This window comes from Aricia agestis, chromosome 8 (genome assembly GCF_905147365.1).
Source record: "Aricia agestis chromosome 8, ilAriAges1.1, whole genome shotgun sequence".
NCBI classification, from domain to species: Eukaryota; Metazoa; Arthropoda; class Insecta; order Lepidoptera; family Lycaenidae; genus Aricia; species Aricia agestis.
In genome coordinates, this window is record NC_056413.1 from 13305807 (window position 1) to 13319412 (window position 13606).

Genomic DNA, 13606 nt, shown 5'->3' on the forward strand with positions numbered 1-13606 from the left:
GCTGCTAGGACCGCTACGAAGACGTCGCTAAGAGCTACGACGGTGCTACGAAATCTGTAACCAAAAACTCGGCAGAAGCTGAAAGTATTTTTTAGCGAAAAGTTAGTGCTTTTTGTCGGCCGGTTGGTTAAAAAAAACAGTGTACTTATAAATATAGATTTTGTGGCTCATAACGGACTTGGAACTATCAAATAAATTCTACGAATAATAAAAACTAAGGAAACGTAAGTCCCATACTTCAATCGTTTTGAATTTGGTTCTCATGGTTCTTTTCGCACACTAAAATAATATGGCAATAGCTACAAAGCACTGCATTCAAATTGACAAAATAAAGCCGTTGACAATAATTGTCACTTCTATAATTACACAAAATTCTTGCATGTATTCGGGCCACATTTAGTAGAATCGGAACAAATTTTTTGACACAGTTACTATTCCTTAGTTTTTATTATTCGTAGAATAAACTTTAAAGATTTAAACTCTTTTGTTCGACGATATGTCCTAATGTTCGGTCATTATCATCGCGATTAAACAACTAATACTAAAAGTATATTGTTAGTAGAGGGGTGGGTGTGGATTACGATGTTATCGCCAACAGCTCTAAGTCGCTAATGTGACGCCATTGTTCTCGAACACCGCACACTGCATCCATCATGATTTTGTGCATCAAACAAACATGAAAACGTCCTGTTTTACATTGTAATAGTATTGAAAATTATGTTATATTACTTTTTTGTGGAAAATAAATAGAGTATATGTTTCTTCTTGTGAAATAAGCGCCCAGCCTATCAAAGATAATTGTAATAGGAAAGGACTGAGAATTGAACTATGTTAATCGTTTACATATCTATACCATTTTTAAAGCAAATAAATGATTGATTGAATAATAAATCATAATGTTTGAAGTTTTTCTTATCGAACTTAAATATTCTGAAAAGTAGAGCGATCCCTTGATCTATATAAACATTTAAACTGCTATCTTTGATCTCGTGCAGTTTTAAATTTCATTGAATCGCATCGTATCGATCGCGAAACTCCGGCTACTTCCACCCCCGAGTAAATCGCATTTCCAACGTTTCAACCTCGCTAACATGTTAAAACAGAACTAATGGACATTCGTTTCGGAGCAGCCCGCAGGAGACGAATAATACAAGTAAAATGGTCCCATCTCCACGCTTCATTAATTTTATTGGCCCGAGGCGCTCCGAGCGCCGGCGGCGAAAACTCGCGTACTCGCTTAAATTAAATATGAGCGAGTGCGTAGTTCGGAACGCACTCTTTGTTCTATGACAACTGTCACTTTTGGCGCGTAATCCTTTGTAGATGTAATCTGTGGCACAATGAGCGTAATGGAGACGTCGCGCGGCGTGGCGGAGCGACTCGGTCACGGGTTTTTTGTGTCGCGCGACACAATGGGATTATTCCCGACTGATCATCGCTTATCATAAGTAGCCGGGAGGGTGCGTAACATGAAAACTAAATTTGGTTTATCGGCTATTATGGAAAGTAGGTGTTAATGTTGGCGCAGTTATTTATGGTGCGAGCGTGACTTCCGAGTTTTCTATCAACTTTTACGGTTACGGCGGCTCGAGTATCGCTTTATATTGTTAATATTCATTATGTGGGGTAACATTAAAACTAACGCCTTTGTATCCGATTTACATTGTAAAGTTCCGGCTCTGGGTACAGTTTTTATTTAAGGTAGATATTTTAACAGTCCTATTTTTCCAATGTCAGTCAGTCAATCAGCCAAGTCGAAAATAATAAATAAAATTAAACATCCTCAGGAATGTGTACAATAATTTTCCTTTAGACATTCTTCTACCTTAACCTGTTAGATCGTAGGAAGTACGAATTATAATGACAAATGAGCAGTAACGAGCGCGTTTCGCGTGACCTACCGTTATAATTTACTAACATTTCAACAGACCATCGTTTCTCATTCATAATTTCTTTTAAACATTAATTATTATATTGTGAATTATGTAATTTCAGTTTAATTTTGTAATTTTATTGTTTGTCTAGTTGTAATTGTAATTAATATATCAAATAAGCATGGAATGAACTCAAAAAGCGCAACGGGCAGTTTTCATGATTTACATAAACAGCACGTTATGTGGTTATACCAATGCTAGCGTAATAAAACAAAGGACAAACAAAATCTCAAAGAAACAAAGCATCATGGCCGCATCCGTATTAGGCCACCGAATAGATTTATACAGCAAAGAGTTTTTATTAGAGACAAAAATATATCAAACAAACAAAAGGTCGGCAGGAGGAGGTTGTAAGGGCAACCTCTCGAGTGAGCACAAAGCCTCAACTACTAATGTTCGCCGACAAAGGGCCGGAACTATTGTTTGTTGAGAAAGCTTTATTTCACTACCCCCGGGCACCCCCGGGACCCGCGACAATAGGTTGACTTAAAAATGTATTATAACACTCCACGTTGGATATTGAGGATATTTTGTTTATTTAGCGATTTTAATTGTTAAAATTAAATATACTGTTTATTGATTACAATTAGGGCCTGTTTCACCGCTTCCTGATAAGGCTATCCACCACTTAATTTGACAGATGGAGTATGGAAAATCTGTCAAATAACCCTATCGGGCACCTTATCAGGAAGCGGTGAAACAGGCCATAAAAGTAATATAATAAGTAACGAATTACGTATTGTAAGTTATAAATTAAGGCTGATTTTATTGTTAAGCGTTTCGCAGCGCCGTTGGAGCGCGCGCGTTCTAAGATGTAACGAACATACGGGCGAACGGCGCTGCTCAAGCGCGCGACTTAGAAACGCAACTACTACCCCCATACATCTTCGAACGCGCGGCGCTCCAACGGCGCTGCCGAAACGCTTAACTATAAAACCAGCCTAAAATTATTTTCAAAAGTGATCTTGATGTGTCTACGTTGCGTAGCCGCTGCGTAGCTCGTAGCATGGTAAAGACTTCTACGGATTTTGATAAAAACTTGTTATTAGATTTTGCATTAATTATACCTAATTACATTATTGTATATATTGTTAATTGTAATTTAAAATATTATCATCAATTTCTACATTGTTATTAAATGAAGACAGCTAAATATAATTTTATCTTACGGAAAATATGATCGTATCCACACAAATCTTACCAGGCGGTGCGCTGGGGAGTTGAAAATTATCCTTTTCACAAACGGCCTTAAGCATAATAGAGAAAGCACTTAAGCCATTTTCTCCGCCTTTAAGTGGCGTAAGCGCGGGCATTTGGCGGTCGGCTTCGCGAGCTAGAAAATCAGCCGCTACATCTCAAAAGGCTAATTTTAGGGGGTGGGTGGGGCGGGGCACGGGGTGCGGGGAGCTAATGTGGGCGCTGGGCGGCGCTAGGGGCAATTAGGCTACATGCGAGCAAATGGATCGTGCATTACCAACGACGGGATTGATTTATCGTGACGTCACCGATCGCCCCACCTGGACACAGACATTATGTTGTTTGTAGCGTGATTGTTCAATTGCACAGGTGTGCAATTTTTGTGCGAATTATCTGTTGGCATTTGTTGACAATTGCGTTTCGGATTGGTTTCCCTTTGTTTTGAAATTGAGACATTATATTTATGGTGTTCAAGAAGTTACATTTTTTTGCTTGCAATTGTTTTTTGGATTGGCTTCCCATTGCTTAGACACATTAGGGTTGGGAAGCTTATTTTTATTATAGGAAATTTATTCAATTTTATATCCTTTTATAAATAGCTTCCAGATTTCTATCCCAAAAGGCAAGGTCAGCCTTTCCCCGCTGAAATCCTCGAGTTATTATTCATGTGGAACATGATCGACATATTCGATGTTTTTTATAACTTTCACGTAAAAGATCACATCTGTTAGTGGCTGGGTCTATGTAGTGATTTATGAATAATAAATGCGGCCGGCCGATTGGGGAAATTGAATTTTATAGTTGGCAACACATTCGAGAACAGATGTCACAAGATGGCCGCCCGCCCGGGGCTACATGTAATCGAAATGTCAAATAGAAATCAAAATTAGGTCGATTGTAGTGTTAATAATTAAATAATGGACGTATTAAGCTGCGATCGACAGGCGAAACTACTGCTGGGATCTAGCAGTACTTTATGAAAGCAATAAACTGTAAGAACTTAAAAATAAACGATGAAATTTTACCACCAGATTTTTCGAAGTCTTCGTAATAAAACCTAACTTAATTTTAATATATTTTACTACCGTGGAAGTCAGAACTAGTTATTGTATACCAAGGGAACAGGTACATACAGGTTGTGACAAAACAAAGTGATAATTCTGTTAGTGTATGTGTTGTATGCTAAGGCTCTACACGTGTACAAATATTCTAATTCATGTAGATCAACAGCCTAACGTGTAGTCAAACGCACGAGGTGGGAGCTATTAGCGCCTCTGTTTGGACATTAGACATAACGGTCCATTACGTGGATACAAACAAGGACGCCATTAATCATGTGACAACGTATTCCAATTGACTAATTGATATTCATCTTTTTAGGGTCACACGAGGAAGTAAACTTAGTAGCGTAAATAATACTACGTTAGTACTGAGTTACGATGATTCAGCATCGTAAAATTCAAAGTTTTTTAACGAAGGCGTAAACAACTTTGTATTTTTAAATATTGACTAACCTAATCTAATGAATTATTGAAGCTAAGTATTTTTTTCAATTTTCTTTTAAAGCAATCGTATAGAGCAGGGGTTCCCAAACTGTGCACCGCGGCGGCGCCCTGGTGCGCGATGGAAAGAAAAAAGGGGCGTCGTGAGTCGATCCTCCGTCATTTTCCGTAACCACAAATATTATAAAATAAAATTATATTATGAATTATAGAGAGCAGGCAGATGATTAAATATTAGTTTATTGTTATTGATTTGCTTAACCTAACTATTATCATTAAGGGGTGTTTAATTATGTATCTTTTTGGTAAAGTAGGGCGCCGTGAGAAAACAGTGAGACTTGTAACGGAGCCGCAGGCTGAAAAAGATTGGGAACCCCTGGTATAGAGTATAGACTATGCCATACGATTTCTTTTATATCTTTTGATTTCAATTCTCTATAGAATCAAGTATCGTTTTATGAGAATAACTATTTAATACGTACAATTTACAAATCAATACAAATGTGTAACAGATGATAAGCTCGTTACAAATTACCGTTCTAGATGTAAAGTACAACAATCGTACAATAATTGAATGAACGTCGGATACACAATCGCCCCCATCTGAAATTCGTGCTATCCGTTTACATCATTAAATTTTATTAGTCGCCTCACAATAGAGGGACTTTCCTCCGACCCTCGCCAATTCGTATTTCCTTTTGGGCGATTAATCAGGCTATTAAGTCGGCCTCCAGTCGTATGACGAATGTAAGCCGGATGTATTGCAATTCTATGTTAATGTATTTCAGTGTTGCCACTTTTATACGACGGAATGGCATTTTTGGAAAAATAAGATACGATTAATTTCCGGACCCTAAGCTGGTGAAAAGAAAGTCCAAAGAAGTTACGGCACATTTTAGCCAATTAGTAAATTTAAGAATACTTTATACTTCACCTCCGTCTAGAATTAGTTCCAATGACGTAAAGTTTACGGGTCAACTCAGACTGCAACGCGACGAGGCGAGGCGCGGCGCGGCATAAATTAGTATGGATTTGACAGATTTCAATTGCGTGAGACGTCTTGCGAATCTGTCAAATCCATATAAATTTAGAAATGCATCTATGCGTTGCGTTATTGTCTGAATTCTGAATCAATCCTACCGCTTTTGACAATATTAATTTCATGGGAGAGCCATGCTTCGGCTCGAATGGGCCGGTTCGACCGGAGAAATACCACGTTCTCACAGAAAACCGGCGTGAAACAGCGCTTGCGCTGTGTTTCGCCGAGTGAGTGAGTTTACCGGAGGCCCAATCCCCTACCCTATTCCCTTCCCTACCATCCCCTATTCCCTTTCCTTTCCTTCCCATCCCTACGCTCCCCTATTACCCTATTTCCTCTTAAAAGGCCGGCAACGCACCTGCAGCTCTTCTGATTCTGCGAGTGTCCATGGACGACGGAAGTTGCTTTCCATCAGGTGACCCGTTTGCTCGTTTGCCCCCTTCTTTCATAAAAAAAGACATTCGTTATTCGATTCTGCGTGCCTGTTCACTACATATTTATTAAAACGTCAATTAAGTATAGCTATTCGAATCGAAAAATCAACCGCGATTCGATAATGAATCGATTAATAAAATTGAATCAGTGTATCGCACTTACGTCGCTAATACACGGATAGCATGTCTAGCAATTATTACTGGCCGATCAGACCTTTAACCACTCTCATAACCTTAATGTGGACAACATAAGGACCATTATCGTATATATTCCTGATTTTAAATAAGAATGTATTGTCATTGGTCAATCTGTCATAATGTCATAGTGATGTGCCCATTATTTCACATCGGCGTTTCAATTCCGGTATAAGTGGAGAATTAGATAATCACGCGATCGAAACGTCGTCGTGATTTAGTTTAAATTGCTTTGTGATTATTATTTTTTTGTGAAACTGTACACCGTTATACTATGCGTTCGGTTTATTAAAATAATAGATGAAACACAATTACCGATTCCATATTATCAATAATGATAATACAACACCTGTAATCGAAAATTTATTATCACTAAAAAGTTAAAACTTACAGCAGACCGTAGCTCTTAGACGTCTACGCAGGCTCTACGGTCTACAGCAGCTCTCTACGAGATAATACACACGTACATAATAAGCTGTCTATTTGGAATATTTATCCACGCATTTCAAATAATTTTATGAATTATGAATTAAAACATATTTCGGAGTTTACATATAAAATATGCTGCTTTTTAAAAGGTTCACAAAATAATATTGGCCTCCGAACACTGCGACACTGATCTTGATTGCACCATCTGGGTTTTTGGTGTATTATGGTATAGTAAGAACATGGTCAGAATTATATTATATTAATACGCGAGCGAACAACTTTGGATCCCTTTTGACGAAAAATGCGGAAATGTAGGTGTATGAAATTTTGCACAGTTATAGTTTATATGCTGAAGGAGTGCATCGAGCTAATATTGTTTTGATATATTATGCTTTTATCATATTTTTTTAACAAATAAAACATTACACTCACTACAATGTGCACACTACCATCTTTTTGAATGACAAGCCTTATACATTTTGCCTTATAAAATAGATTGTTGTTTTTTTATTAAAATTCCGAAATAGTCATTACTTTAAACGGGGAGCCAAAAGAAGAAGATAATATTAAACTTAAGGTCGAATTTCGACCATTGAGCGATCTCTAGTACAGTTTCATCTCTCAAATAGTATGTCTATTGTCTATAGTAATTTTAATGTATAAAGCATGTATCTATGTAGTATCTATGATTACAAAACACTATTAAGTATATAATTATGTATGTAATTTTAATGTATTTATACAGTAAAACTATGTTCACAAAACACTATAGGTATATTTAAGATTACATTCCTCGCCTATTCTGCATCAGGCCTGACTATAGGTATACCGTCGAGCTTGGTGATCTGGTCTAGGCGGCGGCAGGCCTGGTTGCGCCAGGTCTCCACGTCGGGCTGGTTGTCGTACAGCGGGTTGCCGATGAAAACCAGGTCACGCAGTTGAGGGAGCTCCTGGATAAAAGTTTTGTGAATTGAGTAGGTAAATTAACATTACGCGGCCTAACATTGTGACACGAGAATATAAAATTCTCGTGTCACAATGTTAGGCCGCGTACTCCTTCGAAACGGCTTCACTGATTTTAACTTTTAACCAAATTTTATATGCATATTCAGTGGGTCTGAGAATCGGCTACTGGGTCATAAACAAATGAAGGATTAAAAAAAAAAAAAAAAAACGTCTCATTTTTATATTAAAAATCAGCATTTATTAAAAAAACATTAAGTAATCAACGTAAAAATATAATCCGAGATTAAACTCTTAATTTGTACTAATTATCACCAATTTAATTTTTTTTTGTGTCCACGGAGTAGACTCAACAGAAACAAGAGTCAACACAAAAGTAATAAATTGTTCTGTGACGTTTTAAATACAAGAAAAAAAAATGTATTTTTAGAATCTTAACAAATTAGTAGTGTTTTATTCTTATACATTAGAAGTTAGTAAAAAAACTAAATATTTTCTCTTAAAAAAAAAAAAAAACTATTTTTTGTCCACAGAAGAGATTTCTCTTCGGTGGACTTACAACTTAAAATGATTGTCAAGGAGACTGTGACTGGTCAGAAAAAATAATCAATAAGCAAAAGATTATGAAAGTAGTAATAAACTATAAAATTTTACTAATTATATAATTTGTAAGTAACATTCATAATAATATTGATATTAAAGGGCTAGAAAATAGAGCCGTCATCTTCGTCGTCAGAGTAGGGTTTTATAATTTCTTGTTCCATTTGTGGTACTTTGTTTGAATTTGGAGGAATATTTATATGTCGTGTAGAAAAAATGTCATCGGAATCATCGAAATCCGACGAGAACCACCTTGTTTTATAAGGACGTGAAGGAAGATCCTGAGAAGTACCTTCTTCGGGGTTAACTAGGTCGGACCTATAGGTCAAGGTAGATGCATTTTCTGCTTCTATACTACTTGGAGATGCATTTCTTGCATCACCTGAAATCGAGGGGCTATGCATTCGCGTTACAATAATTGGAACCTTTATCCATGAAAAGACCATGTCCACAGAAATTACTGTCCACGGAAAAGTTTGTACACGGAAGGGAAAATACATTACAAAAAGTCGTTTAGCACAAGTAATTTATAGGTAAGCTCACAAGCAAATGCGTTTGTAAAAATGGCGACCGAGAACAATCTGTGCTCATATAATTAGGTAAATTTGAATAGAATATTTACTATAATATCGAAGACACAAAAAAGATGAATAATCTTTGACGTTCACCAAAACAAAACACTTCTTCTGACAATATTTTTATTTTAATAAACGCAGCGCACGATCAGTTAGCATCCATTTTTAACATGAACTAACAGATCGAAATGTTGGCATTTCAAAAAATAATTGGTTTGTGCGTTCCGTTTATCGACTATTTAAAATAATTTTTTTTGTTCCACGGAAGGAGTCGCGGTTCTGGTAACAGGTTGTTTATGTATTATAGTGCAAAGTAATCTAGAGTAAATATTACAAAATCTTGGAAAAGAAAACTTATTTATATAATGAACAAGTAAAATAGGCAATTTACTTAAAATTTTAAATATTCTTATTAGAAAAACAGTCATGAACTTTAAAACCCAGGCTGTTCACGGTCCACGGAAAGGTACGAAAACTATATTTTTTTGTAATATTTTTAAAACTTATAATAATAGTGTAAATTTTTTTGTGTACGATCGTCGTATACGCTGGTGTTAAAAATATAAAATATAAACATGTTTCATTTACATTGTTTTAGTGTTTTTTTGACTGCGCACACTTTTTTTTTCGTGTTCTTTTTATGACCCTACTGGGTACTTATTATATTGATAAGTGCATTTGTTGAATAAATAATAGTTACGCCAGTATTATACTACTCTGTGATAATAGTAAATTATTACAACTCGAGACTGACGGCGACCATTGTTTGTGCGACGGGATAGCGATGGACGCTGCCATGGCGACATACTTATTTAGTCACTTCAATAAAATAATACGGGCGAAATACTTTATATGGCAAAAAAACGTTTGCCGGTACAACTAGTAATAATATATTGATTCTGGCATTGCGCGTTGGGGACAAGAACGTTTTTGTCTAAGTAAGTTGGCACAGTCTGGTCACAAAAATGCCTGATAAGAAAAAATGTGTACGCATATTGGGCGAGTCGGTAAACGTTTCGCCTGAACTCTCCAAATAATTTTCCATCGCATTAAATGTTTTTTTCCATCGCAAAAAGTAAAGGAAAAAGACAGTGCTCTGTCTGCGCACACATTGGACACTATAATTATAAATCCTGCGACTGGTCTGGTTATGTAATGATATAATACACGTTTTACAATAATTTCCCTATGATCATATCATAGGGGAATTGAACAATCAAATAAATTGGTTTCTAGTTGGAACTACGTCATTTGGTCGGATTATGTCAATACTCAATGCTAATCGTGATCTGTCCTGCTGGGCTTGGTATTTTGTAGGGCCCAAATTACATAAGTCCGCCATCCATTTAATAATCTTCTCTGATAGTAATATCGAAAAAAATATATTTATAGGCAGTTAACGGACCTTCATCATTTGGTTATGGTTTATGTCAATTTAATGTAAATCGTGATTTGCCTGCTGGATTGATATAACGGGACCAAATAACGTAAGTCTGTACCTATGAATCAACTTCTCTGATAATACATTTGTCTATGGTAAGACTAAGGATACAATACCTGTAGGCGGTTAAACTCCACCCATTCCTTGACGTTGTTGTTGGACATGTAGAGTACTCGGAGCCGCCGCAGCGCCGCCACACCGCGCAGCTTGTCTATCACGTTGTAGCTGATCCACAGCTCCTCTAGCGACTCCGACACCGTCTCCTGATGAGCGGAGTGAGATGAGGAAGCATCGGTGTTACAGGAGCGCCGTTAAACGTGTAACGTCATTGACAAATTATTCCTGATGATGAGAAGCAGCTTGAGGATGAAAAAGCGAGTGTTCCATTAAGTTAGGAATTTTAAACTTTAGTTATGATGATAAATTTCATGATTTCATGAGACTTTTAAATTTACTACCTATATGTAACACTGCGATATTACCTTAAGGTCGCAGTGTTGCAATTTGCAAAGCTAACTCAAAAGTCTCAAATATAGGTACTTACAATACCCGCCAGAGATTTAATATTATTGCGTCCAAGTGAAAGTATCTTCAAATTCCTCATGCCAGCTATTCCAGCTATTTTGTCGATCATATTCGATGATAAACTCAGTTTTCTGAAAAAAATATTATACTCTCGTTGTAATTAAACACCTACAAAAAACGCAGTTAGAACATTAGCTAAAATATACCATTATAAAGTCTATTTGTCCTAGTAGCAGAATTCTACAAAGTACCGTTAAATGCTACTTCTGAGATTAGTTGTTTGCGTGTCCACAATGATTACCACTTACCAGTTCATAATAATTTCAAGTGTCATTTGCTGCTTCACAGTCGCCACAGCGTGAATGCTAAAGTAGCAAAGGGGTACAACAAGGGTTATGTGAGTCGAATTCGCCAAGGCAAAAGTTTGACGAGAATATAATAACTACCTACTATACGTGGGAGAGCTATGCTTCCGCACGACTGGGCCGGCTCGACTGGAGAAATACCACGGGCTCACAGAAAACCGGCGTGAAACAGTGCTTGCGCTGTGTTTCGCCGAGTGAGTGAGTTTACCGGAGGCCCAATCCCCTACCCTTTTCCCTTCCCTACCCTCCCCTATTCCCTCTTAAAGGCCGGCAACGCACCTGCAGCTCTTCTGATGCTGCGAGTGTCCATGGGTGACGGAAGTTGCTTTCCATGAGGTGACCCGTTTGCTCGTTTGTCCCCTTATTTCATTAAAAAAAAAAACCTAGTCGCGTCTACCGCGCGTTCGTTTATCGTGCGGGAACCGTACATTTTTTCGGGCTGAAAAGTTGCCTATGTCCTTTCCCGGGTCTCAAAGTATCACCATACTCGGCAAAATAGGTTCAGCGGTTTCGGTGTGAAGAGGTGACAAACAGACAGAGAGACACACTTTCACATTTATAACATTAAGTAAGTATGGAAGAATGGGTGGATGCTACAGCCTACATACGTGTTTTATCTACGTGCTAGTCATCCTCTTTTATTCGATACTTACTCGCAAGCGGTGAGACTGGATAACGCGCCGTCCATCTTCTCTATCGGCGGCCACTGGAACTGCAGCTCTACCACCGTGGCCTCCGCCGCCGTCTGCCCCGTCTCCCGCTCCCAGCGAGCTATGGCCTCCTTGCATGTTGTCGGCTTTAGCGACATTATGTGCTATCTAAATTATAGAATATCAGCATTCAGCTATGTTGCTATTCCTTTATCTTTGTTGAACGTAGGCTTAGTTAAAATATGAATACGCTTGAATAAAAATATGTTTTGTAAGTGAAAAATCTTTATTGTTTATAATATTTTGTCATTAATTGTCATTTTGATTTTAATTTTATTTTTATGAGAGAAGGGGGCAAACGAGCAAACAATTCACCTGATGGAAAGCAACTTCCCTCGCCCATGGACATTAGCAGCATCAGGAGAGCTGCAGGTGCGTTGCCGGCATTTTAAGAGGGAATAGGGTAATAGAGGAGGGTAGGGATGGGAAGGGAAGAGAATAGGGGAGGATAGGGAAGGGAATTGGGCCTCCGGTAAACACACTCACTCGGCGAAACACAGCGCAAGTGCTGTTTCACGCCGGTTTTCTGTGAGAACGTGGTATTTCAGGTCAAGCCGGTCAAGCCGGCCCATTCGCGCCGAAGCATGGCTCTCCCACGTTTAAATATTTTTATATTTATTTTCCAAAGTCCATGCCCAATGACATTTGCAGGGAGGAACTCTCTATCCTATAATCTCATCCTATAATCTGCGACAAAAATTACATTTCCTCGCTTTAGTTAGTTCAGGGTCTTAGGGCGATGAGGTGAAAAGATGCTTTTAAATTTATATTATACAGCATGGTTTTGGGAGATTTTGGTCTTTATAAACTAAACTCTTTTTTATAGCTTTCAGCCTACAGAGTATAGTCTAATTATTAGGCTGCAGTAACCACCATAAAATTCAAGGGAACATGAAAATGCTAAGTCGGTGCTAGTAAAACATACCTACTAACAAACCAAAAGCACAAGCATAAAAGGCGTTATAAGTTCCCCAAAAACCTACACAATCATATCCACACCTCGGGGGTCGCGCCGGTCGGCGGTCGCAATCACGTCGCGCCTCACACCTCACACCCTCCACGCGCCCTGAATTTCAAGCGCCATGTCATCTGCGCCCAGGGCTGACACCTGTGCAATTATTTTTCGGTGTAATAGAAGCTGATCTATGAAAAGTCCGGTTACACAAGCGCTATGTTGACCTCATATAGGTAAAGCTAGGCTAAGGGTTGGCAATAATACAAATTTTATCAGTAAATAAAAAGGCATTGAAATTAAATAATGTGGGTTAGTGTTGACAACCCTATCAGCGGACTGGCACTGACGCTAAACCTTAAAAAATATTAACCCACGGGTCTTGAGCTCCAAAACGTGAGTATTATTTACAATTACTAGTACCTTATTAAACTAAATTAACTAAACTAAAAAAGTCAGGAGCTTTCTGAACATTGTTTCGGATCAATAGGTAACTAAATTGTTATTGACACTGAAATAAATTTGTTATATATACAGAAAATTATTGCTTGAATCTTAACAAAAGGTGATGCGGCGCTGCATTTGTTTGGATAGTGTTTAAAATTGATTTTCAGTACCTAAACCTAAAGAAGTTACACTGCGAGATTTAGAATTTTAAACTGTACTGAGCTGCGTTTACTGCGCGTCACGTTTGAAAAATGTAACTTATTCTGTTGCAAATAAAGTTTAATTTTGAATTGCTACT

At 37.8% G+C, this 13606-nt stretch overlaps 1 protein-coding gene across 1 annotated transcript; it reads right to left on the reverse strand.

Annotated features, from left to right (window-relative positions):
- Positions 1-7488: 7488 nt before the first annotated feature.
- LOC121729547 (dynein axonemal light chain 1-like) lies at positions 7489-12105 on the reverse strand. Its single transcript, XM_042118088.1, has 4 exons — positions 11853-12105; positions 10854-10965; positions 10426-10572; positions 7489-7680 (listed from the first exon to the last, which is right to left on the reverse strand). Exons 1-4 carry the CDS (start codon positions 12005-12007, stop codon positions 7528-7530), a joined length of 567 nt encoding a protein of 188 aa, XP_041974022.1. The 5' UTR covers positions 12008-12105; the 3' UTR covers positions 7489-7527.
- Between the last annotated feature and the right edge of the window lie 1501 nt (positions 12106-13606).

Coding starts and splice junctions, on each gene's coding strand:
- LOC121729547 (XM_042118088.1), bottom strand. CDS start 12,007: ATGTCGCTAAAGCCGACAACATGCAAGGAGGCCATAGCTCGCTGGGAG. Junction 10,966..11,852: donor TCCAGTCTCACCGCTTGCGA/GTAAGTATCGAA, acceptor TATTTTTTTCAG/AAAACTGAGTTTATCATCGA. Junction 7,681..10,425: donor TGGAGTTTAACCGCCTACAG/GTATTGTATCCT, acceptor ACTTTTATCCAG/GAGCTCCCTCAACTGCGTGA.